The 26,921-nt window shown below is 38.0% G+C and overlaps 1 protein-coding gene and 2 long non-coding RNA genes across 5 annotated transcripts; 1 reads left to right on the forward strand and 2 right to left on the reverse strand.

Moving 5' to 3' along the window:
• Positions 1-2,932: 2,932 nt before the first annotated feature.
• On the reverse strand, positions 2,933-7,617 carry LOC124235806 (uncharacterized). The gene is made up of 3 exons (XR_006887571.1): positions 7,560-7,617; positions 5,681-6,945; positions 2,933-3,659 (listed from the first exon to the last, which is right to left on the reverse strand). It is a non-coding gene; the product is annotated as an uncharacterized LOC124235806 (long non-coding RNA).
• Positions 7,618-8,583: 966 nt separating this feature from the next.
• LACTB (lactamase beta) lies at positions 8,584-20,576 on the forward strand. Of its 2 annotated transcripts, none has more exons than XR_006887595.1 (6): positions 8,584-9,015; positions 9,475-9,541; positions 11,066-11,256; positions 11,546-11,897; positions 13,123-13,284; positions 19,798-19,934. XR_006887595.1 is itself a non-coding variant. In XM_046654407.1 (6 exons), the coding sequence occupies exons 1-6, from the start codon at positions 8,653-8,655 to the stop codon at positions 20,327-20,329; spliced, it is 1,671 nt and encodes a 556-aa protein (XP_046510363.1). In that variant the 5' UTR covers positions 8,587-8,652; the 3' UTR covers positions 20,330-20,576. The 2 variants fall into 2 exon arrangements, 1 of the variants encoding a protein (XP_046510363.1); XM_046654407.1 differs by having other exon boundaries at positions 8,587-9,015; positions 13,119-13,284; positions 19,798-20,576.
• LOC124235883 (uncharacterized) lies at positions 13,292-21,986 on the reverse strand. Of its 2 annotated transcripts, none has more exons than XR_006887596.1 (3): positions 21,766-21,986; positions 20,715-21,302; positions 13,292-13,424 (listed from the first exon to the last, which is right to left on the reverse strand). It is a non-coding gene; the product is annotated as an uncharacterized LOC124235883 (long non-coding RNA). The 2 variants fall into 2 exon arrangements; XR_006887597.1 differs by having other exon boundaries at positions 20,715-20,852; positions 21,140-21,986.
• Positions 21,987-26,921: the final 4,935 nt, after the last annotated feature.

The raw sequence follows: 26,921 nt of genomic DNA on the forward strand, positions 1-26,921 counted from the left end.
CTCCATTTATTTAGATCTTCTTTGAGTTCTTTCATCATTGTTGTGTAGTTTTCAGTATACCAGTGCTGCACATATTTTGTTAGATTTACACCTAAATATGGTGGGATATTTTTGAGTGATAAAATATGGTATCGCATTTAAAATTTTGGTGTCCAAGTGTTCATTGCTGGCATATGGAAATACAATTGGTATTTTTATGCTTTTCTTATATGCTATGACCTTGCTGAACTCACTTATTAGTTCCAGGAGGTTTTGTTTGTTTGTCTTTAAAGATTCCTGTGAGGTTTTCTACCTATACATTCAGATTATCTATAAATAGGAACAGTTTTACCTCTTCCCTTATAATATATGTGCTTCTTATTTCCTTTTCTGCCTTATCTTACTGGCTAGAATTTCCAGCACTATGTTGAACAAGAGTAGTGAAAATGGACATACTTGCCTTATTCTTAATCTTAGGGGAAAGCATTCAGTCTTTCCCATTAAATATAACTTAACTGTAGTTTTTAGAGACAGAGATGCTCTTTATCAAGTTGACCAAGTTCCTCTTTATTCCTATGTTTCTGAGAGGTTTCTGGTTTGTTTGTTTTTTGTTTTTTTTTTTTTTTTTGAGGAAGATTAGCCCTGAGCTAACATCTGCCACCAATTGTCCTCTTTTTGCTGAGGAAGACTGGCCCTGAGCTAACATCTGTGCCCGTCTTCCTCTACTTTCTATGTGGGATGCCTGCCACAGCATGGCCTGCTGAGCAGCGCCATGTCCGCACCCAGGATCCAAACTGGCGAACCCAGGGTCACCGAAGCGGAGTTGTGAACTTAATTGCTGTGCCACCAGGCAGGCCCCTGAGAGTTTTTATTATGAAAAGCTGTTGACTTTTATCAAATAATTTTTCTACATCAATTGATATCATTATGTGATTTTTCTTCTTTAGCTTGTTAATATGGTAGATTCTGTTGGTTGATTTTTTAAAATATTAAACGAAGCTTCAATCCTTGGAATAAACCTCACTTGGTCACAGAGTATAATTCTTTTTATGTACTGCTGAATTTTATTTGGTAGTATTTGTTAAGAATCTGTAAGTCTATATTCATGAGAGGTATTGGGCTGTAACTTTCTATCTTTTTTTGTAGTGTCTTTGTCTGATTTTGGTATCAGGGTTATACTATGGGAAGGTGTTCCCTCCTCTTCTATTTTCTGGGAAAGATTGTAGAGAACTGGTGCTAATTCTTGTTTAAATGTTTGTTAGAATTCTCCAGTAAAACCATCCGGGCCTAGAGATTTCATTGGGGGGCAGGGGTGTTAAATTATAAATTCAATCCTCTTAGTAGTTATAAAGCTATTCAAATTATATTTTGGTTAAGTTGTGTCAAGTTTATCAATCTTTTTGAAGAACCAGCCCTTTGTTTCATTGATTCTCTCTATTGTTTTTGTTTTAAATTTCATTGATATATGCTCTTTATTATTTCCTTTCTTCTGCTGCTTTGGGTTTATTTTGCTCTGTTTTTTCCTAGATAGGAGCTTAGACTATTGATTTGAGACCTCTACTCTTTCCTAATGTACACCATTTCCCAATTTATATAATTTAGTGCTGTAAATTTCTCTCTCAGTGCTGCTTTATCTGTGCTCCATAAATTTTAATATGCTGTATTTTCACTTTCATTCAATTCAATGTATCCTTTAAATTTTCCTTGAGGCTTCCTTTTTGACCCATAGATTACTTAGAAGTGGAAAAATGTGAAAATAGAGAAAGTGAGTAATAAATTCTAACCTATCAAAGCTATCCCCTTATATGAGACTTTTTCCATACAGAGTGTAATTCCAGGTATTCAAGAGAATGTAATGTGTTCACATAGATTTGCAGGCTCTGGCATGAAGGCATAGGTTTCCACCTCACATAGAAGACATACTTTGTGATGGTGCTATAGTGAAGGATTATTTGATTAGAAGTAACAGAAACCCATTCAGATTAATTTTGAAAAAACTGAAAGAAGAATTGGGGAGATTATTGGAATGTTTAAAGGAATTCTTACAGACATGCCCCAAACAGGAAGTGTACTGGGGGGCAGGTGAGCTGAAAGCTGGAACCTAAGCCATCAAACTAAAGCAGCTCTGATTCTTAATTAACCGTCTGTCTAACTAACTAATTATATGGCCTCTCATCTATGCACATCTGTCTCATTCTCTTCTCTGCAGACCAGCTTTCTCTATTTCTCAATACTTGAGGAAAAAGGTGGCCATCTGGTCCTCCAGGATCCACCAGCCCAAGCACTCAAGAAAGACTGATCAAAATTCCTGTACCACCGTTAAAAAGTTCTGGGAGAGAAAATCCAATTTGGCTGACCCTGGGTAGGGGTTTACCTGTCATCCAATCATTTGTGGCAAGAATGAACAGGTCATATGACGCTCTGTCGTCTGCTCAATAAAAGCTTTGGAAACAAGCTAGGAAGGGGTTTTGCAAGAGGGTATAGGGATGGGATAAAAATGAATGGCAGTGTTAAAACAGTATGTGATCCTTGCTAAGGGGTGACAGCCGCCACGTTTAATCTTGACAAGGTTCACTGGGAGGCATGCATCTTCCCAGATCCAGATACAGTAATAGCCCACCAGTCACAGCCCGTTTCTGCTGATACACATGGGAATCCATAATGCGGTCAGAAAAAACCTGGAATTTCTTGCTAAAGACTTTGAAGATATGGGTAAGAAACTGATTAGAGACTAAAATGGTGGGAACCTGACAAAGGATTGAGTGCCCTTAGCACCCAGTACAGTGCATAGATCACAGCAGTCTTCACTAAATGTGGTTGAGTGAACGACAGAATCTCATAAAGACCTGGAAGAATGTGTCAGACAAGAGACTTACCCTGAAATGGGCTTCCAACCAAATTTATGTTTTATTTTTTTAATTTTAATTTCATAGAATACATATGTATTCTTTTTTGAAAAAAATAACCTAACAGATGAAGCTAAAATCCTCTCCGACCACCACTTTGAATTCTTGCCTCCTCCCTCACTCCCCAAGAGAATCACTGCTGTAAGTCAGGTGTGTGTGCTTCTAGACCTTCTAAAATACCTCTACAAGCATATACATGTACCCATCAAAAATACGTAATGCTGTGTAGGTTTTAAAAATATATAAATGGTATTATTCTGTACAAACTGCTCTTCAGTTGTCTTTTTTTATTTAAAAAAAAAAAAGTTTTGCTTTATATTTCTTCTAGTCGGCCCAGAAAGAGACCTAGCTCATTCCTTTCAATGGATACACAGTATTCCATGGTATGGATGTGCCACAACTTGCCCATTCCCTTAGTGAAGGGTGTTTAGGTTGTTTCCAATGTTTTGTTATTATCAAAAATGCTGCAATAAACAGTCGTGTATTATTTCTATATGCACACGTGTGGAAGACTGTAAAAAAGGGTCACAATTCTCCACCCTCCCTATATCCATACACTTTACAATGAGAGTTTGTAGCTCTTCTCATCAACAGGTAAAATCCTTTTCTCTTCCCCTTAAATCTAGGATGACTTTGGACTTAATTTGGCCAATAGAATGCAGCAGACGTGACAGTGTGCCAGTTCCAAGCTTAGGCCTCAAGAGGTCTTGAATGCTTCTGCCTTCTCTCTCTTGGATCTCTGTCCAGCCATCAGGTGAACAAGCACAGGCAACCCTGTTGGAGAAAGAGAGACCAGACAGGACAGAACTGAGCTGTGTCAGCTGAGGGCAACCTACCCCAGCCAGCCCCCAACTAACCCAGCAGCAGACTGCTGACAATGACTGAGGCCAGAGGAAATCAGAAGAACTGCCTCGCTGAGTCTAGCCCAAGTTGCCAACCTGGAAAACTGTGAGCTAAATAAATAGTTCTTGTTTTACAGCAAAAGTTATCTGATGCAATGTGTGCAGATACTTCTTTAGAGTAGTAGTTTTCAAACTTTAGCCTGTATCAGAATCAGCTAGTGGGCTTTTAAAATCACAGATTGTAGGGCACCACTCTTAGAGTTTCTGACTTAGTAGAGCTGGGTGGGACCTGGAGCATTGGCATTTCCAAAGAGTTCTCAGGTGATGCTAATGATGGTGGTCCAAGGGCCATACTTTGAAAAACGCAGCTCTAGAATATATAACCTAAAAGTGGTGGTGTGGGTCATGAGTTATAAGCATTTTTTGATAGTTAATAGTTACTCCCAAGTTACTATCCAAAATGAATGTACCCTCATCTAAATTTTAGGGATAAAAAAATAAACCACCCAAATAAAACTTTAAAATCACATAGTGTGAGGAACAATTGTGACCAAGTAGCAGCATTAAGGAGGAAGTACTTAGTAATTCTTGACGTTGGAAGGTGCGGCAAGAAGCTGATTAACAGTATATTTATGACCTCTGATGTCGACACACCAAAGCACAGGGTATGAGTAATGAATTTTGAAATGTTAACCCAAGCAAACAAATAGTATTTCACAATACTACATATTATAATACAGTATATACTATACTGAGATATAGTTGAACAGAACTTGTGTCCAGAAGCAGCTCCAGAAGAGTATTCCTTCTTCCAAAGAAATAGCCGGGGAGGAGGTCCCGAATAGTCACTTCCTAGCCTCATCTCTTACCTCACTCGCCTTAGGTCTCCATGGCAGCCGCCATGGCCATCTCTTAATTCCGTAAGTGAAACCTCCTCCCTCCCACCACAGTCTCTGCACTTGCTGATTCCTCTGCATGGAACACTTCCTCTCTCTTTCTGCCCAAGGTCTTAGATCTACCTTCACTTAATTAGGAAAACCTCTCCCGATCTCCCAGACTAAATCAAACCTCACAATAATAGCCTCTCAACGCACTATGCATCTCTCCTTCTCAGCACTTACTACAGCGGGATTTTACATTTGTTTCTGTGTTTATTTGACTCATGACTTTCTTACCCTCCGGCCTGTAAGTTCCAGGAGGGCTGAGACCATGTCTGTTCTGAGTCACCATTGTAACCTCAGCAACAACTTTGTCTAGCAAAGAGCAGATACCCATAAATATGTGTTGGATGATTAAAAGTAGGGTTCTGCAAAAGCCTTAAAAGAACCTGAGGTCAAAAGTACAAAGGAAAATATTCAGGAGAGGAAACAAAAGTACTACCTCCGAGTCTCAGAATAGCAATGACGGGCTCCCCGCTGTATGAACAACCATCTCAAAAGAGTACTGGCTACGGGACCTCTGACCCCCTGGAGAGAGGTTCCTACTGGTGTACCAGTGGGTTCTATCTGAGGTCCAGCCCTATTCAATACTTTGAATGAGACAGAAGTTTTGCCTGTCTTATTGGAAGAAGATATGAAAGTCAAAAGGTTTATGATATAGCCAAAACCAGAATTTAGATTAAATACCATAGAAATACTAACTCGAAACCAATAAGATAAAGGTTAACAGAGCTATATGTTAAATCAATTTTGCAAGTACATGATATGGAAGGGAAGCTGGATTTGACTATAACATTTATGTAAAAAAAAAAAAGACTTGATTGCTGACCACAAATTCATTATGAACCAATGCTGTGATTCAACTGGTAAAAATGTTAACTGTCCAGAGGATAGGAAGTGAGGGTCTAGTTCTCAGAGCCAGTTTGGGGCCTGGGAACCTTGAGATGTGAAGAATGGTTAGAGCAGCTGGAGAAGTTTAGCCCGCAAAAGTAAACAAGAGAAAACAAAAACTGACCTCGGAGGCAGGCCACCGCCTTTGCGCTTCAAACTCCAGAGGGAGAGAGATGCCCTTTTTAAAGCTCTCAGGACTTTTTATTTTCCAGAATTTCTGATAAGCTCTTTTTCATATCCTTATGTTCTTGTTTCATTTATTCCTATTTTAGTTTCATAATTCCTTGTTTGTTTCTTGAATATTGTGATTCATTTCTCCCTTTGAGAATTCTTTGAAAAAACACATATTTAGTTTTCTATCGACTCATCTTTTTTTTAGCCAGAAAATGCCCTTTTTTTCACTTTTCCTGTAGATTGTTCTACTGCTTTCATTTGTCTGAGGTTATTTCACTTTTTGATTATTGATTTTGTTGCCAGTCTTTCTTAGAAATATTTTCCTTCATATGTTTTGGAAATTTGGTTTGCAGGTTTATTTTTAGCGGAAAAACTCTTTCCTTCTTCTTTTTCCTTCCTTTCCTTCTCCTCTTTCTTTCTGTCTTCCCACTCTTCTCCCTGTCTAGGGATTTACTTTTCTTCCATCTAGTTTCTCTGGCTCCCAATCCAGAGCCAGCTAAAATATTGGCACTCTGGGCTCCCCTCCGAGGTGACAGTAAAGATCCTGCCAACACATCTGCTACCTGCTGGGTCAGGTTGCCTCCTAGGCATTGGGCTTGCTTGGAGAACCTTTATTTTGTTACCTTCACAGAAGCCATACTTTGGGTGGCCTCTACCTGCTTCTAAACTGGTGGAAGTCCACAGGAGCTTAGCTTTTGCTCTCTATGTGGCTCTGTGTTTCTGTTCCATTTCTGATCCAAAGAGAGGTAGAGAAGAGTGCATAAAATATATATATACAGTTTTTAAAAGAATGGTAAAATGAGGACTTATTGTAACCACCACTGGTTATGTCTGTCACATTTTTCTCTTTATATTTTTTCTCTCGCTGTCACGCACCTCGATATGACCTGTAGGGACCCTGTGATGGCAATCTCCAATACCATCTTGACAGAGTGCACATGTCCACCCTAACTGCAGGTGCTGCTCCAGAGACCTGTGAGTTTCAGTGCCAAACCCTGTGGGTCCTAGGATACCCTGATCTCTTGGGGGTTGTGGCTTTGTGAGCAGCCTCAGCACCTTATAATTATTTAGCCCCAGTATCTCCTCACTAGGTGTGGTTACCATTATTGCCTTGTCCTCCAATTAAACAATTATTAGCTCAAGATGTTTACAGCTTCTTCTCCTGACACCAGCTTGTGAATTCAAGCCTGCGAACTCTCTCTCTCTCTATTCCACCTGCAAGGAAAGACAGCAGCATTTTATACATTGGGTATAATGTCCCAGTACCTAAGGCCTACAAGCTTTCAAAAATCTTTAAGAAATATATATATCAAAGTATAAATAGAAAATTGTAAAATCAGAATGGATGTTTAATTATCTTCAAAATTAACATTGTATTGGGGCCAGCCCTGGGGTGTAGTGGTTAAGCTCAGCGTGTTCCACTTCAGCGGCCCAGGTTTGCAGGTCGGCTCCCAGGCGCAGACCTATACCACTGTCGGCCATGCTGTGGCAGTGTCCCACATACAAAATAGAGGAAGTTGGCACAGATGTTAGCTTATGGCTAATTTTCCTCACGCAAAAAAAGAGGAGGATTGGCAGCAGATGTTAGCTGAAGGCAAATCTTCCTCAGCAAAAATATATGTATCTATTTTTTAATTAATATTGTGTAACTAATTGTTCAATTAGGATTCACACATTTTACATTTTGTAGCAATTTGAGGTTTGTCCACTATAGTGGAGCCATTTTAAATGGAGTCGAGCAGCCCTTCCAGAGAAACTGCCTTGCTGTCTTCAACCTTGGGCTGGGCAAAACCTTTGGAGTGGGCCAAAACAGCAATTGTTTTACAAACCATTGTTTGAAAAGTCAGCAGGAGAACTGGACATCCTGATCACAAGGACTGAGGATTGTGGACTTTCTGAAGATAAAATCAACAGTCAATCAATGTTTAGCCAAGTCTAGCTCTCTGTCTCCAACTCCAATTAAAATTCTTTGTAATACAAACTTCCTCCTTTGCCTTTAAAAGCCCCTAACTTTTACTCCCTAGTGGGACACTATTTGGGTTTCTACCTGAATCTGTCAGGCTCCTCGAATTGGAATTCCTGAGATCCCAAATAAACTTTTTGCTTCTCTTGCTATGCCTCTTATTCGTTGACAGGTTAGATTTCTTATTTCAAGAGAATCTCTGATTATGTACAGATGTCAGAAATCATAGCTAACTGTAATTTTATGAGTTACTTTTGGATTAAAATTTTTAAGTGCCAAATTTAAAACTTTTTTACAGCAAAAGAATTTTTTTTAAATATAAGGCCTGGATATAAGTTACTAAGTTTGCTGTGGTGTAGAGCTAGACCTCCAGAAGTAAGAGATTTTAAAAGAGCCTTAGGTAAATGGAAGAAGTTGAAATGAGACAAAGAGTGGAGATGGCAAAAGAGAAAAAAGAGAGTTCTCAGGGGAAAAAAGATGCCTGTTGAGCGGCTGCTGTGTGCCAGGCGCTGTTCCAGGAGCTGAGGATCCAAAAGCAAAAGTCCTGGCTCTCCAAACAGGTCACAGCCCGGTAAGGAATCAGATTAGTTCAGCGAAACAAAGCGTTAAGTGTTATTAAGGAGGGGTGCGCACTGGCAGTCCAGGTGTGGCGAGAACATCCACGGGGACGGGAACTAGGAAGTCTTCTCAGATGAGGTGACAGCAGATTTGATGAGAGGCAGAGAGGGAAAGTCGGGGGAGGGGGATGAAAAAATACCCAGAAAGAGACAGGCAAGGAGAAAACAATGAAAGGAGGAAGGGCTCGATGCGATCGGCGCTCCGGACGTCGGCCGTCGACTGCTAGAGTCTGAGCGCGGTCCCCGCCCCCTCCCCTCCCCGGCCGTCCCCTCCCTTCCCCGCGCCTCCGCAGCCCGCCCGGCCAGCGGGAGCTGCGAGGCTGCCGGCTCGCCAGAGACGCCATGTACCGCCTCCTGTCAGCCGTGACCGCTCGGGCCACGACCCCCGGGGGCTGGGCGTGGGGCAGCGGGCGGCGCGGGGCCCACCAGCGCGCCGGGCTGCCGCCGCTCGGCCCCGGCTGGGTCGGGGGCCTCGGGCTGGGGCTGGGACTGGCGCTCGGGGTGAAGCTGGTGGGCGGGCTGAGGGGCGCGGCCCCCTCGCCGCTCCCCGCAGCCCCCGACCCCGAGGCGTCGCCTCAGACCGAGCCGCTGCCACCGCAGGAGCTGTCCCTCGCCCCGTGGTCACCGCAGACCCCCGCGCCGCCCCACTCCAGGCGCTTCGCCAGAGCCATCGAGAGCAGCCGCGACCTGCTGCACCGGATCAAGGTGCGGCGACAGGGGGCGTGGGCGGCCGGGCAGCCGGCGGCCCACCCCCGGCGTCACCTCGGAGTGGGGCCCCTCGATGGTCGTTTCCTGGGGCCGAGCGGACGCCAGCCGGGTGGTGGGATGCCCGCGGTCGGCTTCTGAGAAACACTTCCCATTTCCTGACCGCACAGCCACGGTCAGACGTTCTTGGGGGGTTGCCCAAGTCGAGGCGGAGGTCACCGCCCGCCTAGGGGACCGCCCCTTCCCCCTCCGTGTGCCGACAGCGTACACCCCTCACCAGTAGCGCCCGGCCGGCCGGAGGCGAGGTGGGCGGGCCCGGGCCGAGGGGGCGGGGCCGAGCGGAGGGGGCGGGGCCGAGCGGAGGGGGCGGGGTCTGGGGGCGCCGGAGGAAATCGGTGGCGGAGGGGCGGGGGCGTTGGGCTGTCTTTGAACTGTCGGTTGTTTCTCCTTCGTTCTTAGGATGAGGTGGGCGCGCCGGGCATAGTGGTTGGAGTCTCTGTAGATGGAACAGAAGTCTGGTCCGAAGGTGGGCTCAGAAAGTGTTACTTAGTGGCTTGTTTTGTGCCAGTTGGTGAATGAAATCTTGATGTTTTACCGCCTGGCGTGAATCCCATGAAATGCTGTTCAGTTTACTTCAAGCCACACGTATTGTAGAGAAAACGTGTCTAACAATGAAGAATTAGGTTTTCTATAAACAAGATTTAAAATGTGACTCTAATGAGTAAATTGGAGTCCTCAAGATAGCTTGTTTCTACCTTTACTTTTCTGTAACGACTGGATTTATTCTGAAAGTTGTGTATAGAACCATCTGTTAACTGCGTATTTGTAGATAACCCTGATGACTAGATAAAGCATGAGAACTTTGTGTTTTTCTTTTTTAATTCAGTCAACAATTCATTGAGTCCCCTGTTTGTAATATGCACTGTACTAAGTACTGGAGAGAGACACGATTCCTCGTCCTTAATGAGTTTACGGTCTACTTTATTACTTTCTTTCAGGAGGCAGAAATGTCCGCTACTTTTTCAAAGAAAAAGCTAGAAACTTTGGGAGGAGGATTTCTAATCATTTTATGATACTTTTATCAAAGCATATTTTATAACTTGATTTACATCTCCATTGCACACCAATTGGTCCAACTGGTCATCCCAGGTTTTGAGGAACTGTGCTTTTAGGAAATGTTGTTTCAGACATCATTTAAAGAAAGTAGTACTTGTTTACTCCTTACTATCGGAGCAGTAGGGTTTTGAATTTAAAGAAAAATGATTCTTCTCCCAAGTATAAGTATAGTCTAATTGTGATACCTAATTCATGGAAATATTTTAGTCAAAAATGAATGTAAATATTAGCTTTATGGGTGAGGGCTTTGTTTTTATGTAGATATTTTTCAGCATAATCCACATTTAACAGTTTAAAAACAATCATTATACCTTTTCTTTCTTTTCAAATCTCAGTTATTTATATCTCAAAGTTAGATTTCCACACTTTCAGCCTGTCAAGAAGGTGAAACCAAACCTAAAAAATTTTCTAGAAGGAGCTTTAAATTAGAGGTACATTGTTTTTCTTCTAGTTTGTAACTGAATTAAATTGATGGTTAGCTAGATTGGATTTGTGGGACATCTTTTCACATTCATTTTTATTGGGTGACTATTTTAATGAATTCAGTGGAAACTCACTGAAAAATCGAGAATAAATATAATCTGAAGAAGAATGATGTTTTCTTTGAAGAAGGTAGAGTAATTTATTTGAAATGTAGAATAACTAAATTGTTTAGTTAAGCTAAGAAAAATTAGTGTCTGAATCAGAAAATTACTATTGTGCACATGGTACAATTCAGTTTAGCTATAAGGTTAAATTGTTAGACTTACTGTTGTCAGTGTTGCTAAGACACTCATCGCTTACATGTTCAGTTTTAATTCACTTATAAGAGTGGAATATCTTTTCCTTTAGATAAATACACAGGATGTTTTAAGATAGTGTTATTTCAGTTTTTCAAGACTCCTTTGACAATGAAGTCAATTAATAGTGACTTTTTGCTTTTTTTTCCCCAAAGGTTTAGGTTATGCTGATGTTGAGAACCGTGTACCATGCAAACCAGAGACAGTTATGAGAATTGCCAGTATCAGCAAAAGCCTCACCATGGTTGCCCTTGCCAAATTGTGGGAAGCAGGGAAACTGGATCTTGATGTCCCAGTACAACATTATGTTCCTGAATTCCCGGAAAAAGAGTATGAAGGTGAAAAGGTAACAAAACTCACAGTTCATTTTACTAATGACATGTTAAATGGTTTACAGTTTCATAGGATTCTTTGGTTTGTTTTTAATAATTGTTAATGGATTAAGTTTTCTTAATCCAGATGATAATCAAGTGGGTATTTTTCTGAAATTTAAGGCTAAAGATCTGTATATGATATATTTTTCCAGCAGCAATTTAACATAGAAAATATTAATTCCTGATGCATTATTCCAAGGCTACTTACTTTTTATTGTACAATTTAATCATGTAATTGAATTTTCATGTTTTTACAATTAGGTTTCTGTCACAACAAGATTATTGATTTCCCATTTAAGTGGAATCCGTCACTATGAAAAGGACATGAAAAAGGTGAAAGAAGAGAAAGCTTATAAAGCCTTGAAGATGATGAAAGGGACGATGGAATCTGACCAAGAGAGAGAGTTAAAAGAAAAAGGAGGCAAAAGTAATGAAAAGAATGACTTTGCTAAAGCTAAGATAGAGCAGGATAATGAAGCCAAAGGCCGGAATTCAAAGCCTGGCAAGAAAAAGAATGATTTTGAACAAGGCGAATTATATTTGAAAGAAAAGTTTGAAAATTCAATTGAATCCCTCAGATTATTTAAAAACGATCCTTTGTTCTTTAAACCTGGTGAGTTTTAATTCCTTCTCTTAATGAAGTCATCATTATTTGAAGGATTAATTTTCAGAAAATCCAAAATGACACCACTCTGAGTGCATTCGATGTGGTGGGTGATTGTGGCGTGGATTTTGTTGTCAGTGCAGCGCTTGCCTTTTTGTCTGTGGTTCCTCACACAGCCTAGCATCTAGGTGGCCAGTTGTCTAGATTTAGCCTCGTTAGTGGCTACCCAGTCATTCTCAGTATCAGGATGCTCAGTATCAAGATGTTTGTGGAAAAATTATGGAGAAATGTTGGAATGATAGTTCTCCAAATAAAATCTGGACAAAGTGGACAGAATAAAGTATTGCTAACATTTTAGTATTTAGTTAGAATTTAAATTGCTCAACTTATTTTGTACTTTATTCCTTAAATTAGTGTTCATCAACTTAATTTTATTTCCCAAAAAGCTGATCTGTAAAAATAATTCTTTGTTTTTGTATACTTTTTGGTGCGATGCCTACTGAAATCACTTAATATCTTTAAATTTACCATAGATTTATTTACTTTTATTCCATTTTCATTTTTAAAGTTGTTTTTACTGTGAATATATATTATATAGGTATAGTTTTATAAGGGCAAAGAATATAATTATGGATTTTGTCTTAAAAAATAAGGTTCCTATCCATTTTTAATACAGATCATACAATCTACATTTCCAGAATCCAAAATGATTCAAAGGTATATATTTGAAAAAATATATATATTTGAATATGTATTTGTATTTTAATATGTATTTGAAACAAGGTTCTTATACCTACATATATTTTATTAAAATAGCATGTTCAACTAATTATGCCTTAAACAATGGGTAGTAGTATATTAAGAACAAGACAGTTGACTCAAGAAACCGTATTTGCTTTTCTTTCTCTTCCTGTTTTGTTGCTACTTTGACGGATTTTTGTTTTGTTTTGAGGTAGGATTTATTTGCTTATTTCATTATCATAGAAAGGAATAGATTCATATGAAATTTTAAGTATATTGTCATCATTTTATTCTTATGTTAGAGACATGGGATAAGTAAGGCCATTGCAAAATTGACTAAATTTAATATATCATCCATGATGTTTTTCTAAAAGCTGAAGTAAAATATTCCAGTTTTAAGGTATGGCAATTTTCATTGGGAAACTTTTACATGTTTTTAAATAATAATGAAGCATTTTCTTTTTTTTCCCCTTGCAATGATGTCTCAAGGTAGTCAGTTTTTGTACTCAACTTTTGGCTATACCCTACTGGCAGCCATAGTAGAAAGAGCTTCAGGATATAAATATTTGGACTATATGCAGAAAATATTCCATGACTTGGATATGCTGACAACTGTGCAGGAAGAAAATGAGCCAGTGATTTACAATAGAGCAAGGTAAATGAATACCTTCTGGTGTGTCTAGCTATATCACATCTTAACACTATGTTATCAATTAAAAGTTAGATTTTCCTTTTCTTCATTCCAAAAGCAACTTGCCGCATTTTGGGAGCTTTTCTACATGTCTGTTTTTCCATCTATAAAGTGAAGGAAATAAAATGTATTTGTAGAGTACCCCAAAGATCCTTGGATAAAAGACAGCAATAATAATTTAAGCACGTAAATAATTAAACCAAAAATTGCACCCATCATGACTATCTATGATTTGCTCTTCAGTCATCTCTTTCTTGTATGTTTTAGCTAATGCTTTGTTTGCTTGTTTACCTTTTATTATTTTTTGTTTTAACTTTATTTTGAAATGATTTCATACTTATAGAAAAATTGCAAGAATAGTACAAAAAATTCTTGTATACCTTTCACCCAGATTCCCCAAATGTTATCATTTTACCACACCTGCTTTATCTGTCTACATTTGAACCATTCTCTGAACCATTTGGAAATAACTTGCAGACATGGTATCCCTTTACCTGTAAATACTTAAACATATATTTTCTAAAAACAAGGACATTCAAGAAATTAACATTGACACAATGCTTTTATCAAATCTACAGACCTTATTCAAATTTTGCCAATTATCCCAATATGTCCTTTATAGCAAAAGAAAAGAACAAAATTTATTTCTGGTCCAGGATCCAGTCCAGGATCACACATTACATTTAGTTGTCATGTCTCTCAGAAGTCACATGATGTCAGTTTGTCCCATTATTGGTGATGATAATTTTAATCACTTTGTTGAAATGGTACCCGCCAGATTTCTCCACTGTAGAAATTTGAAAGTCATTTCATTGAAATGTATCAAACTAAAACTTTATCATAACTTTTATTAGTAATTTGTAAAAGGGACGTTGGGAGAGAATCTTGAGGCTAATGACTAATATGAGTTTTATGGTTATGGTGTTTTCTTTCCATTTTACTCTTACTATTATTTGATTTGTTAGAAAGCTAACACATTTAACAGATCAACTGTTACTTTTAGCTTGCGTATTTCCATTAGTACATACTTTAAATGGCTTAATGGTACTTGAAATAGATGAAATGATGGAATTTTTTTAGCTTTATCTTCCTATCCCCACACTAGTTTTGTTCAATCTTATGTTGTATTTAATTAAATTACCATTTTTAAATTCCCAGCTTATTTAAAAGGTTTAATGTGCGTTGCAAATCAGCCCGAAAGAGATTTTTTTGGATCCAAAAGAAATTAGGTTAGCAGCAAGCAATGAATTTTAATTTTTTAAATGGCCTATAGTTCTTGACCACTTCATACTCTGATGTTTATTAATTTTAGATCCAACAATTATATTCTACTGGAAAGCATAAGAGATATTGACAAATACAAGAGGTTGTCAATTGAATCTAAAAAAGATTCTCTAGTAAAGATGGCATATATGCATGACCTTATTTTGATTTTGATCTAGGCATTTGAAAATGAATGCCTAGATTTATATATGAGGGAGAGAAGACATTATGTATAATCATTGAGCCTCTTTTCTAAACTGAAAATTAAGGCTCTATGAATGTACACACTACAAGCCACTTATCATTTGCTGTTTCTTAATGAGCAATTAATTTACAAGTTGCACAAAAATCAAAATATGGCATATGATGATGAATTAATTTCATTGTATCTCCCATTTTTTGAAAAAAGGCCGTGGACTTCCATTTCTGCTGTTCAAGGTTCCTGTCAGCTCTGGGCTTTTTCTTTAGATTTTGGTGGTCCCCAATGGTGCTACAGGGGTACTTGATTCATTTTAGTTAGCTTTGATGGGCTGCTGTAATAAATTAGGGCATGAAAAGAAGGAAATATTGTCACCTAGGAAAATGTTCTGTCCATTTGCTTTGTTTTTATTTTACTTGATACAATATCTATTTGGGCCTCTAGAACTCTGATTCTTTTTTTTGTAATAATCATTTTAAAAGAGCTTAAAGGCATCAGCTTTTGAGGGAGTTCAGGGAGTAAAAGGAATCTTTTCAAAGATAGGAACAAAAATTTAAAAACCTTGAAGTAAAACTTAGCAAATGCATATATTTCTATTCATTTGTTTTATGGCATCATTTTGCAGCAAATAAAATTTCCAGCCAAAGTTTCCAACTCCTTGATCGTAATCATAAATTAAATATGTTTATACTGTCCTGACCAAGGCTTTTTAGAGTTATCGTATACCAAGAGTAAATATTTATCATCTTTATCACTGCTCTCTATGTATATGTGTGTTTTTAAAATAGTGCCTCCTAGTGTCTGTCACCTATTTAAGACATTTCCCCAGAATCCCACCCCAAAATACTAGTTACATTTCTTTGGCCAGAATTTTAGCCACAGGCCACACTTAGCTGTAAGGGATACAGGAAAATTAGTTTTTAGCTGAATACGTTCTTGTCCTAAATAAAATTGGGGTTTTCAAAATTGACTCTCTATGGGCAGGGGACAGGGGCAAATAGGATGAGGACTGTAAAAAGTGAATTAGAAAATCTTTCAGAACCGGCAAGACAGCTGTTTTGCACTGATAGAGGAACAGAAACCAGATTTTAAGGAACTGAATGGATGGAGAGGGTGAGTGCATGGAAACAGTGCATGGACTATTTTATGTAGTTTGGCAGTAAATGAGGAGAGAGAAAGGACTGGTAGCTGGAAGCTGTAACAAGGATAAAAAGATAATAGGGGTTTTTTCCTTAGGATATAGGAAACTAGAGCATTTTGTGAACTAAGGTGAAGAAGTCAAAGTTCCTAGCATGGCACAGAAAGTCCTTTGTGACCTACCCCACATCCCATGTCTATTCCTCCAGCATCATCTCTTGCCACTTGTCCCCTTAGGCTCTCTGCTTCAGCCAAACTGAACTACTTTGCTTCCCAGGCTGGCCTCTGTGGGCAGCTATTTCATCAAGGCTTGCTCTTGATTCCTCACCTCTGTCTTGCTAGTCATCCCCCAACCTGTTACTCAAAGTGAGGTCCAGGGACCAGCAGGATTGGCATCACCGGGGAACTTGTTAGAATGGCAGAATTTCAGGCCCTCCCCAGACCTACTGAAGCAGACTCTGCATTGTAACAAAATCCTCAGGCGATTCATCTGGTTCTTTGACATTTAAGAACTATCCAGCAAGACTGTTAGCCCCTTGAGAGAACAGCCACAGTGTTTGGTTTTACTTCTCTCTCCAGTGCCTTGCAAGGTGTCTCCATTAAATATTTGGCAAGCAAATGATGCTTTGATGTATTCAATATGTTTAATGAGCACTTAGTGGATGGCAAGTACTGTTCTAGGTAGGGGAATCATCAATGAACAAGGTAGATAAGGTTCCTGCTCTTATGAAACTTGCATTCTGCAGGAAGAAACAGACTAACATGTAAACTAAGAATTTCAGGTATTATATTAAAAAATAAAACTGGGCAATGAGATATAGAGTGACAGGGAGAGGACGTCAGGGGATCTACTTAAAATAAATTCATTTAAGGCCATGTCAGTTGAGCTGAGACACGAATGATAAGGAAAGCTAGCTTGCCTTGTTGCAAATACAGAAATAAGTCTGGCATGAAAGAAGCAAGGCAAAATGTTGTAAGTGATAAAATCAAAGAGGTAAGCAGGGGCTAAATCATATTGGACAGTAAGTCTCAATGCCATTAGGCCCACTGCCCCTTAATTTAATAAATATTTTATAACACCTCCTTTAATATCCTGAAATGAAAGTCATAGATCATATAACCTAGACTCAATACTCTAACTAAAATATAAAAAAGAAAAAGGATGTAATTTATAATAAATAAATGATATTTCAAAATGTTAAAGTTTACTCATGACAACATTAGGAGTCATAATAAAGGTCAGATGCAACTATTTAATACATAAAAGCATTGTAATTGTGACAACTGTAAGTGCAGACCAATACAGGTGTATTGTATTGGTGCTTCAACTCATGCCCTTGGTGGCCAACTCTGGCTAAAGTTGTGAACAAAATAAAGTGTGGTCTTTCTTCAATTTTCACAATGGTTACATTCAAGAAAAATTCATTGCAGAGTGAAAATGTGCAAAAAGTACATTGTGTTTATATGTGAAATGGAGAGGTTCTAGGGTCAGCTAGTTGTAAACAGATTTTTTACTTATATGAATATCTGGTGGGATAGTTGAAGGTGTTACAGGATATGGGAGAATGTACCCATTGTGGTGTGACTTTTCCATACATCACAGGACATTTAGGACCTTTGGACTTCTATCCATTGAATGTCAGTAAGAGCCCCCTAATAATTGTGACAACTAAAAAAATGCCTCCAAAAATTTCCCTTAGGAAGTTGGTGCTGCCTCTGTTGAGGACCATTGAGTGTGTTGTAGGCCATAGTAAAAAACTGAGCTGTATTCTCATTACAGTGGTAACCATCGAAGGGTTTCAAATGTATAGGAAAAGAGGGAGACACAATCTCTGGCTTCTGCATGAAGAATGGACTTCAAGGAGATAAAGTAATCTAGGAAGTGTAACTGGAGGAACAAGGTTGTAGAGGCAAAAAAGAAGCAGTCAAAAATGCAGGTAGTAGAATTTTAGTCTTAAAAACAAAAGGAAAATTTCTTAAGTGACGAGAGAGAAGGAAAAAATAATGGATGATGGCGTAAATACATTTTAAGATAAAGGTGGGCATTGCTAGCTGACTCTAAATGGCTTCAATGTCCTCAGTAAAACAAAGGATATAGTTATCTGTTGACTGGGCCTGAGCTAGGGTAGAGGACTGAGTGGAAGAGATTGGGAATAGCCACTATATACCAGGGAATGACCAGAAAGAATGCTAACAGCAGTGGAGACCCTTAGCAAAAGTATGAACTGATATCAGTCAGCTCAGCTTTGTTATATGAACTTCCACAGCCTTTCTTGGCAGATAAGGAACCAAGGGAAGGATACCTGGATTTATTCAGGATTGGTGGATTGGTGTAATGTAAGGTCACGAGAGTGAGGAACCCAAATGTGCTAGTGAGACCACAGCTGAAATAGCTGAAATGGCTGATGATATAATTCAGGCTGGAACAGAAAATCAGGTGAAATCAGTAGGAACTGAAAGACCTAGGAAAATTGGTCATAGTCAAGGAGAATAGATGGAGGTCACAGTGAGGGCAGAGAGCAGGTTCAGGTGGAGAGTTGGAAGGATTGGAAATCACTGTCATAGGAAGAAATTTCTGAGTTTGAGACCTTAGAGATAAAACAGTTTAAATTGATGGTGAGATTGAGGTCTGACAGTGCTTATGAATAGCCCAAGGTAGCATGAAAATGAAGATCATTAGAGGTGAGACAGTCAGCAAACTGAAAACCTAAGAGCACCATTTTATTATGACTCTCAAAGGAAAGGATCCTCATGAGCCAAGTTTCATTTTTTGTGTAATTATTTTGTAATTTCATTTCATTTACTAATATTTATGGTACAGTCTCCCGATATTAGAATAGAAACTTCATGAGGTCAGGCACTTTGTCTCTTTTGTTTAACGCTTTATCCCAGCGTCCAAATAGTACCTGACACATGGTAAGTGCTCCATCAATGACTGTTGAGTGCACGAGTAAATAACAGCTACCAGTTATTAAGTACCTACCAGAAATATGCAAAGTGTTTTAAACATGTATTTCTAAGCGCAAAGTAGATACTTTTGTCTCCATTTTACAAATTAGGATGCAGAAACAGAGAGGCAACAGACTGCCTCTCAGTTTGAATCCAACTCTGCCACTTACAAGCTGTGTGACCTTGGACAAGTTACTTATACGCTCTGTGCCTCAGTTTCTTCATCTGTAAAATAGGAATTATAATAATATCTACCTCCTAACATTGTTACTAGAATACAGTAGTTCTTATTTATATAGTTCTTAGAACAATTCCTGGCACATAGTAAGAACTAAGTGTTTGTTAATCAAATAAAATAAACATAGCTAGTAAGGGTGAGAGTTGGGATTCAAACTGAGGCTTGCTAACTCCAGCTTCTGCCACTACACCAAGAAGGTACTACATATCATTCTACATAGTTTTTCTATGGTTTTTTTAGCAGGAGATATAGTCTCTTTATATATTAACCTTATTCCTGAACATCCCACTGTGTGCACTTTTCGTTATAAAACTCACATGGCACATGATTCACCGAGCCCAAGGACTGGGAATGTCTACTGAATGACAGGTGTCTCTGCATACGCCTGGGGCAAATATATCGTGTGTAATATTAATCAATACATTTTTGCAGGTATTAAAAGTTTGATACCCTCAGCATAGGCGAGCCATGTCAACAGAAAAACAACCCGCTTTCTATGCTTTAATTACCCAGTTATCTGTGTTTCATCAGGATCTGAATCATACTGAAAATTAATGGTTAGTTTCTCAGAATGTATGATCACTACATTGCAATACAATCTGTCTCATGTACACATTTTCCTGTTTGTTTTCATGTGTAAAGTCAATAATAGACTATTAAATTTTTAATGACCATTCTTATTTCATTTTAGATTTTATGTTTACAATAAAAAGAGACGACTTGTCAACACACCTTACGTGGATAACTCCTATAAATGGGCTGGTGGTGGATTTCTGTCTACAGTGGGTGACCTTCTGAAATTTGGGAATGCAATGCTGTATGGTTATCAAGTCGGGCTGTTTAAGAACTCAAATGAAAATCTTTTACCTGGATATCTCAAACCAGAAACAATGGTTATGATTTGGACGCCAGTCCCTAACACAGAGATGTCTTGGGATAAAGAGGGTAAATATGCAATGGCATGGGGTGTTGTGGAAAAGAAGCAAACATATGGTTCTTGTAGGAAGCAACGGCATTATGCCTCGCATACTGGAGGTGCAGTGGGTGCCAGTAGTGTCCTGCTGGTCCTTCCTGAAGAACTGGATGCAGAAACTATACATAACAAGGTTCCCCCAAGAGGAATAGTTGTTTCTATCATATGTAACATGCAATCTGTTGGCCTCAATAGCACTGCTTTAAAGATTGCTCTGGAATTTGATAAAGACAGATCAGACATACCTTAACATCACAAGTGCAAAATGAGTTGTTTTGTTTTGTTTGAAACATTAAAGTCCCAAAATACGTGAGATTTTTAAGAATAAATTTGTAATAGAGTATAATTGAATGCAGAGAATTATGTACCTCTAATGGCTTAATTTTGTAATTGTCTTTTATTGTAGGATTAGTTCTTTATACTCAGGGAAGTAACTATATTGTTTTTACTTTTTGAAAAAAAGTGTTAACTCTTGAAATAAAATATTCTGATAAAAATATGTACTTTTGAATGTATAATATAGAGGAAATCTCATTCAACAGGAACCTCCAAATATTGTTATTTTAATATGACAGCAGAAACAAGATTATGATAAATGGTATATTAGTTATCTATTATGGTTTAAAAGAACAAACCTTTATTATCTCATAGTTTCTGAGGCTCAGGAATTCAGGAATAGCTTGACTTGGGTGGGTCTGGTGCCAGAGTCTCTAATGAGGTTGCAGACAAGAAGTTGTAGTCATCTAAAGGCTTCTCTGGGGCTGGAGGAAATGCTGCAAGTGATTCAAAAGAGAGAGAGAGCATACACATGCACGCACAAGCAGGCAACCCAGACAGAAGTCAGTGTCTTTTATAACGTAGCCTCAGAAGTCACATACTATCACATTTGCTATATTTCCTAGATCACACAGATCAACTCTGATACAATGTGGGAGGGATTACACAGGATGTGACTATTAGGAGGTACAGATAATGGAAGGTCATCTTGGAAGCTGGCTGCCAAAGTCTGACCTCTGGCTCCCAAGGATTCATGTCCCTCCCACATGCAAACTACACTTACCTCCTCCCAAGTCTTCCAGAAATTTTATCCCATTATAGCATCAGCTCAAAGCCCAAGATCTATCATCCAAATCAGATCTAGGTGTGGATGAGGCTTCTTAGGGGTAGTTCCTTAAGTACCGCAACTAAAATACAGTACACTTCTTGATCTGAAGACCTGTGAACTAAAGACAAGTTGTTTGCGAACGTAACCACTCAAAAACAGGGCCGGCCCCCATTTTTAGGATTCTTGTTGAAGCTCTGAGAAGAGCTGTGAACATTCTCAGTAACTGAGCCAATACACAAATGTCAGGTGTTCACAGACCTCAAGGTTAAGGTTTCCTGTTTGAGATATTTTTGCCACAATAACTTCTTTTCTTACTTAATACTATTAGAAACAGTATTGATAAATTTCCACATCTCCCAGAGTGGTATCTCTGGGGTGGCTGATCCTTAATATTATGGAAAAGAACTCAAGAGAACTTAACACAAATTCCTTGTGTTTTTGTTCTTTTTCCTGAAGTTTACAACTTGTCAAGGTGATCATTGGCTATGAATCATTTGCTTTACCTTCTTTGTGTTAAACTGATGTTTTATTTTGTAAACACTGCCCCAAGACTGCCTTGTAAGGAAGCCAGACTAGCTTACTGGAGCATAGGAGGCCACACAGAGAAGAACTGATAGCCCAGTTGACAGCCAGCACCAGCTGCTGGACATGTGACCGAAGCCATCTTGGATCTTCCAGTCCAGCTGAGCCTCCAGCTGAATGCAGACATGAATGAGCCCAGGTAAGACCAACCTACAAAACTTGAGAAATAATAAATCATCATTACTTTAAGCCACCAAATTTGGGGGCAGCTTGCTTTGCAGCAATAGTTAACATGAATATGCTCCAATGTGGTAACGAGGTGGGTATATAAGTTGGGAGAGAAAAATAGAACTTGATAGCACTTGATTTTGAATGGATAGGATCCTTTTTATTTAAAAAAAATTACTATTAACAGAGCACTTACTATGCATCACGCATTGTGCTAAGCACTTTATACATGTTATTTCATTTTATGTTCATAACAACTCCATTAAGTAGAAATTGATATCTTATTTTGCCCAAGGTCACACAAGCATTAACCATTAGAACTTGTTTCAAGCCCAGGTATATCTGACTCTGAAGCCTGTTCTAACCATTATCTTGCTTTCCCATAAAAAAGGTATCTCTGAAAATTTACAGATCCAATAAAAGACACATTTAGTGACATGCAATTTTATACATGCTATGTTTAGTAAATATTTTTTAAGTCAGGGCCAGCCCTCTTGGCCTAGTGGTTAAGTTTGGCACACTCCACTTCAGCATCACAGGTTCAGTTTCCAGGTGTGGACCTACACCACTTGTGTGTCAGTGGCCATGCTGTGGCTGCAGTTCACATAACAAAAAAAACGAGGAAGATAGGCAATGGATGTTAGCTCAGGGTGAATCTTCCTCAGGAAAAAAAAAAAAGTAGGTCACATGAAAAAAATAAAAATAAGCATATACTGGCATTTTAATTAGTAAATCTTGCTGCAAATAAAAATACACAACTTCTATTTAATACACAAATTAATATAAAGACAAGACAAAGATGGCACAGTAGGGTCATCCTTTTACACACCCCCTTCTTTTAAATACATAGCACAATATATAAAATGCAAAATGAGAAAATGAAAAAGACATTCATGGACTTAAAACACAAACACAAAACACTGAGCAGAGCTGAAGCTGATGTCTGCTGAACCCCAGGTCCAGAATGCAGTGGCAGCTCTGATTTCTGTTCCTGTTAAATAATCAAAACTAAAACTCCTTCCCTAAGAATAATTTAAAATGTCGGCTTTTAACTAAAGCCTACAGGACAGTACGATTCTGATTTTTAACTAAGGTGAGGTTTCGCTAGGCAAGAAAATAACAGTAGACCTGGTACATTAGGGGGGGAGCTGAGCCAGAATATGTAGAACAGAGATAAACTTAGCTATCCTGGCATCCTCTTAGAAACAAGGCTCAAGACAAAGGAATAGGTTATAAATAAGGGAAGAGGACAAAACCCCAGAAAAAGAACTAAACAAAACAGAAATAAACAATCTTCCTAACAAAGAGTTCAAACAAAAAGTCATAATGATGCTCTCTGATCTTGGGAGAAGAATGGATGAACTCTGAGAATTTCAACAAAGAACTGGAAAATATTAAAAAAAAAAAACAATCAGGAATGAAGAATACAATACTGGAAATGAAAAATTCACTAAAAGGACTCAATGGCAGAGTAGATGATACAGAAGAATGGATCAGTCAGCTGGATGAAAGACTAGAGGAAATCACCCAAGCTGAACAGATAAAAGAAAAAAGAATTAAAAAGAACAAAACAGTCTAAGGGACACCTGGGACAACCTCAAGCACACTAACATCTGTATGATAGGTGTCCCAGAAGGAGAAGACAGAGACAAAGGGGCAGAGAATCTATTTGAAGAAATAATAGCTGAAAACTTTCCTAACTTAATGAAGGAAATAGACATCCAGGTACAAGAAGCACAGAGAGCACCAAACAAGGTAAACCCAAAGAGGCCCACACCAAGACACATTATAATTAAAATGTTAAGAATTGAAGATAAAGAGAGAATCCCAAAAGTCATAAGAGAAAGGCAACAAGTTACATACAAAGGAAACCCCATAAGGCTATCAGCTGACTTCTCAGCAGAAATCTTACAGACTAGAAGGGAGTGGCACAATATATTTAAAGTGCTGAAAGGAAAAAACCTACAGCCAACAATATTCTACCTAGCAAGCTTATCATTCCCAGAATGGAAGGAGAGAGAAAGAGTTCCCCAGACAAGCAAAAACTAAAGGAGTTTATCACCAAGAAACCAGCCCTACGAGAAATGCTAAAGGGACTTAATTAAGTGGGAAAGAGAGGCCCACAAATAGGAATAAGAAAGTTATCAAAAAAAAATAAAAGCAATAAAGTCACTGGTAAAGGCAAATATACAGTAAAGGTAGCAGATCAACCACCTATGAAGATAATATAAAGGTCAAAAGATAAAAGTACTAAAATTATCTATTTCCATGATAAGAGGGTAACAGACACACACCAAAAAAGAGGTTAGATATGATATCAAAAACATAAAATGTGGGAGGAGGGGTGTAAAAGACTAGAGCTTTTAGAAAGAGGTCAAACTAAAGAGACCATCAACTTAATATAGATTGCTGTATATGTAGGTTATTATATATGAACCTGATGGTAATCACAAACCAGAAACCTATAATAAATACATTAAAAATTAAGAGAAAGGAACCCAAACATAATACTAAAGAAAACCATCAAATCACAAGGGAAGAGAGCAAGAGAAGAAGAAAGGAACAGAGAAGAACTACTAAAACACTCAGAAAAAAAAGTAACAAAATGGCAATAAGTACATACTTATCAATAGGTACTTTAAATGTCAATAGACTAAATGCTCTAATCAAAATACATAGGGTGGCTGATCGGATGAAAAAACAAGACCCATATATATGCTGCATAGAAGAGACACACTTCAGACCTAAAGGCGCTCACAAACTGAAAGTGAAGGGATGGAAAAAGATACTCCATGCAAATGGCAATGAAAAGAAAGTTGGGGTAGCAACACTTATATCTGACAAAATAGACTTTAAAACAAAAACTGTAACAAGAGACAAAGAAGGGCACTACATAGCGATAAAGGGAATGATCCAACAAGAGGCTATAACACTTGGAAACAGCTATGCACCCAACATAGGAGCACCTAATTATATAAAGCAATTAACAGACATAAAAGGAAATAGACAGTAACACAATAATACTAGTGGACTTTAACACTCCACTTACACTAATGGAGAGATCATCCAAACAGAAGATCAATAAGGCAACATGAGCCTTAAATGATACATTAGACTAGATGGACTTAGTAGATATATACAAAACATTCCATCCAAAACCCACAGAATACACATTCTTTTCAAATTCACATGGAACATTCTCCAGGATAGATCACATATTAGGCCACAAAACAAGTCTCAATAAATTTAAGAAAATTGAAATAACACCAAGCATCTTTTCTGACCACAATGGTATGAGACTAGAAATCAACCTGGAGACAAAATGAAAATACAACATGCCAAAACTTATGGGATACATACAGCAAAAGTGGTTCTAAGAGGGAAGTTTATAGCAATACAGGACTATCTCAACAAACAAGAAAAATCCCAAATAAATCTAACAGTGCACCTAAAGGAACTGGAAAAAGAAGAACAAACAAAGCCCAAAATCAATAGAAGGAATGAAATAATAAAAATCAGAGTAGAAATAAATGAAATAGAGACTATAAAAAAATAGAAAAACATCAATGAAACTAAGAGCTGGTTCTTTGAAAAGATAAACAAAACTGACAAACCTTTAGCTAGACTCACCAAGAAAAAAAGAGAGAAAGCTGAAATAAATAAAATCGGAAATGAAAGAGGAGAAATTACAACAGACACCTCAGAAATACAAAAGATTATAAAAGAATACTACAAAAAGCTGTACACCAACAAACTGGATAATCTAGAAGAAATAGATAAATTCCTAGAATCATACAACCTTCCAAAACTGAATCAAGAAGAAATAAAGAATTTGAATAGGCCAATCATCAGTAAGGAGATCAAAATAGTAATAAAAACCTCCCAAAAAACAAAAGTCCAGGACAAGATGTCTTCCCTGGTGAACTCTATCAAACATTCAAAGACATAATACCTATCCTTCTCAAACTCTTCCAAAAAATTGAAGAGGAGAGGAAGCTTCCAAACTCATTCTATGAAGCCAACATTACCCTGATACCAAAACCAGACAAGGACAACACAAAAAAAGAAAATTACAGGCCAATATGACTGATGATCATCAATGCAAAAATCCTCAACAAAATACTAGCAAATCGAATACAACAACACATTAAAAAGATCATACACCATGATCAAGTGAGATTTATTCCAGGGGTGCAGGGATGGTTCAACAGCCACAAATCAATGAACATGATACACCACATTAACAAAATGAAGAATAAGAATCACATGATCATCTTGATAGATGCAGAGAAAGCATTTGACAAGATACAGCATCCATTTATCATAAAAACTCTAAATAAAATGGGTACAGAAGGAAAATACTTCAACATAATAAAGGCCATATGTGACAAACCCACAGCTAATATCATTCTCAGTGAAGAAAAACTGAAATTTATCCCTCTAAGAACAGGAACCAGATGTCCACTTTCACCACTCTTATTTAACATAGTATTGGAAGTCCTAGCCAGAGCAACCAGACAAGAAAAATAAATAAAAGGGATCTAAATTGGAAAGGAAGAAGTAAAACTGTCACTATTTTCAGATGACATGATTTTATATATAGAAAACCCTAAGAATCCACTAAAAAACTTTAAGAAACAATAAATGAATATGGTAAAGTTGCAGGATACAAAATCAACATACAAAAATCAGTTGTGTTTCTATACACTAACAACAAAGTAGCAGAAAGAGAAATTAAGAATACAATCCCATTTACAATTGCAACAAAAAGAATAAAATACCTAGGAATAAACTTAACCAAAGAGGTGAAAGATCTGTACTCTGAAAACTATAAAACATTGCTGAAAGAAATTGAGGAAGACACAAAGAAATGGAAAGATATTCTGTGCTCTTGGATTGGAAGAATTAACATAGTTAAAATGTCCATACTACCCAAAGCAATCTACAGATTCAATGCAATCCCTATCAAAGTTCCAACAACACTTTT

Source organism: Equus quagga, chromosome 2, assembly GCF_021613505.1.
Source record: "Equus quagga isolate Etosha38 chromosome 2, UCLA_HA_Equagga_1.0, whole genome shotgun sequence".
In the NCBI taxonomy this organism is placed as follows: domain Eukaryota; kingdom Metazoa; phylum Chordata; class Mammalia; order Perissodactyla; family Equidae; genus Equus; species Equus quagga.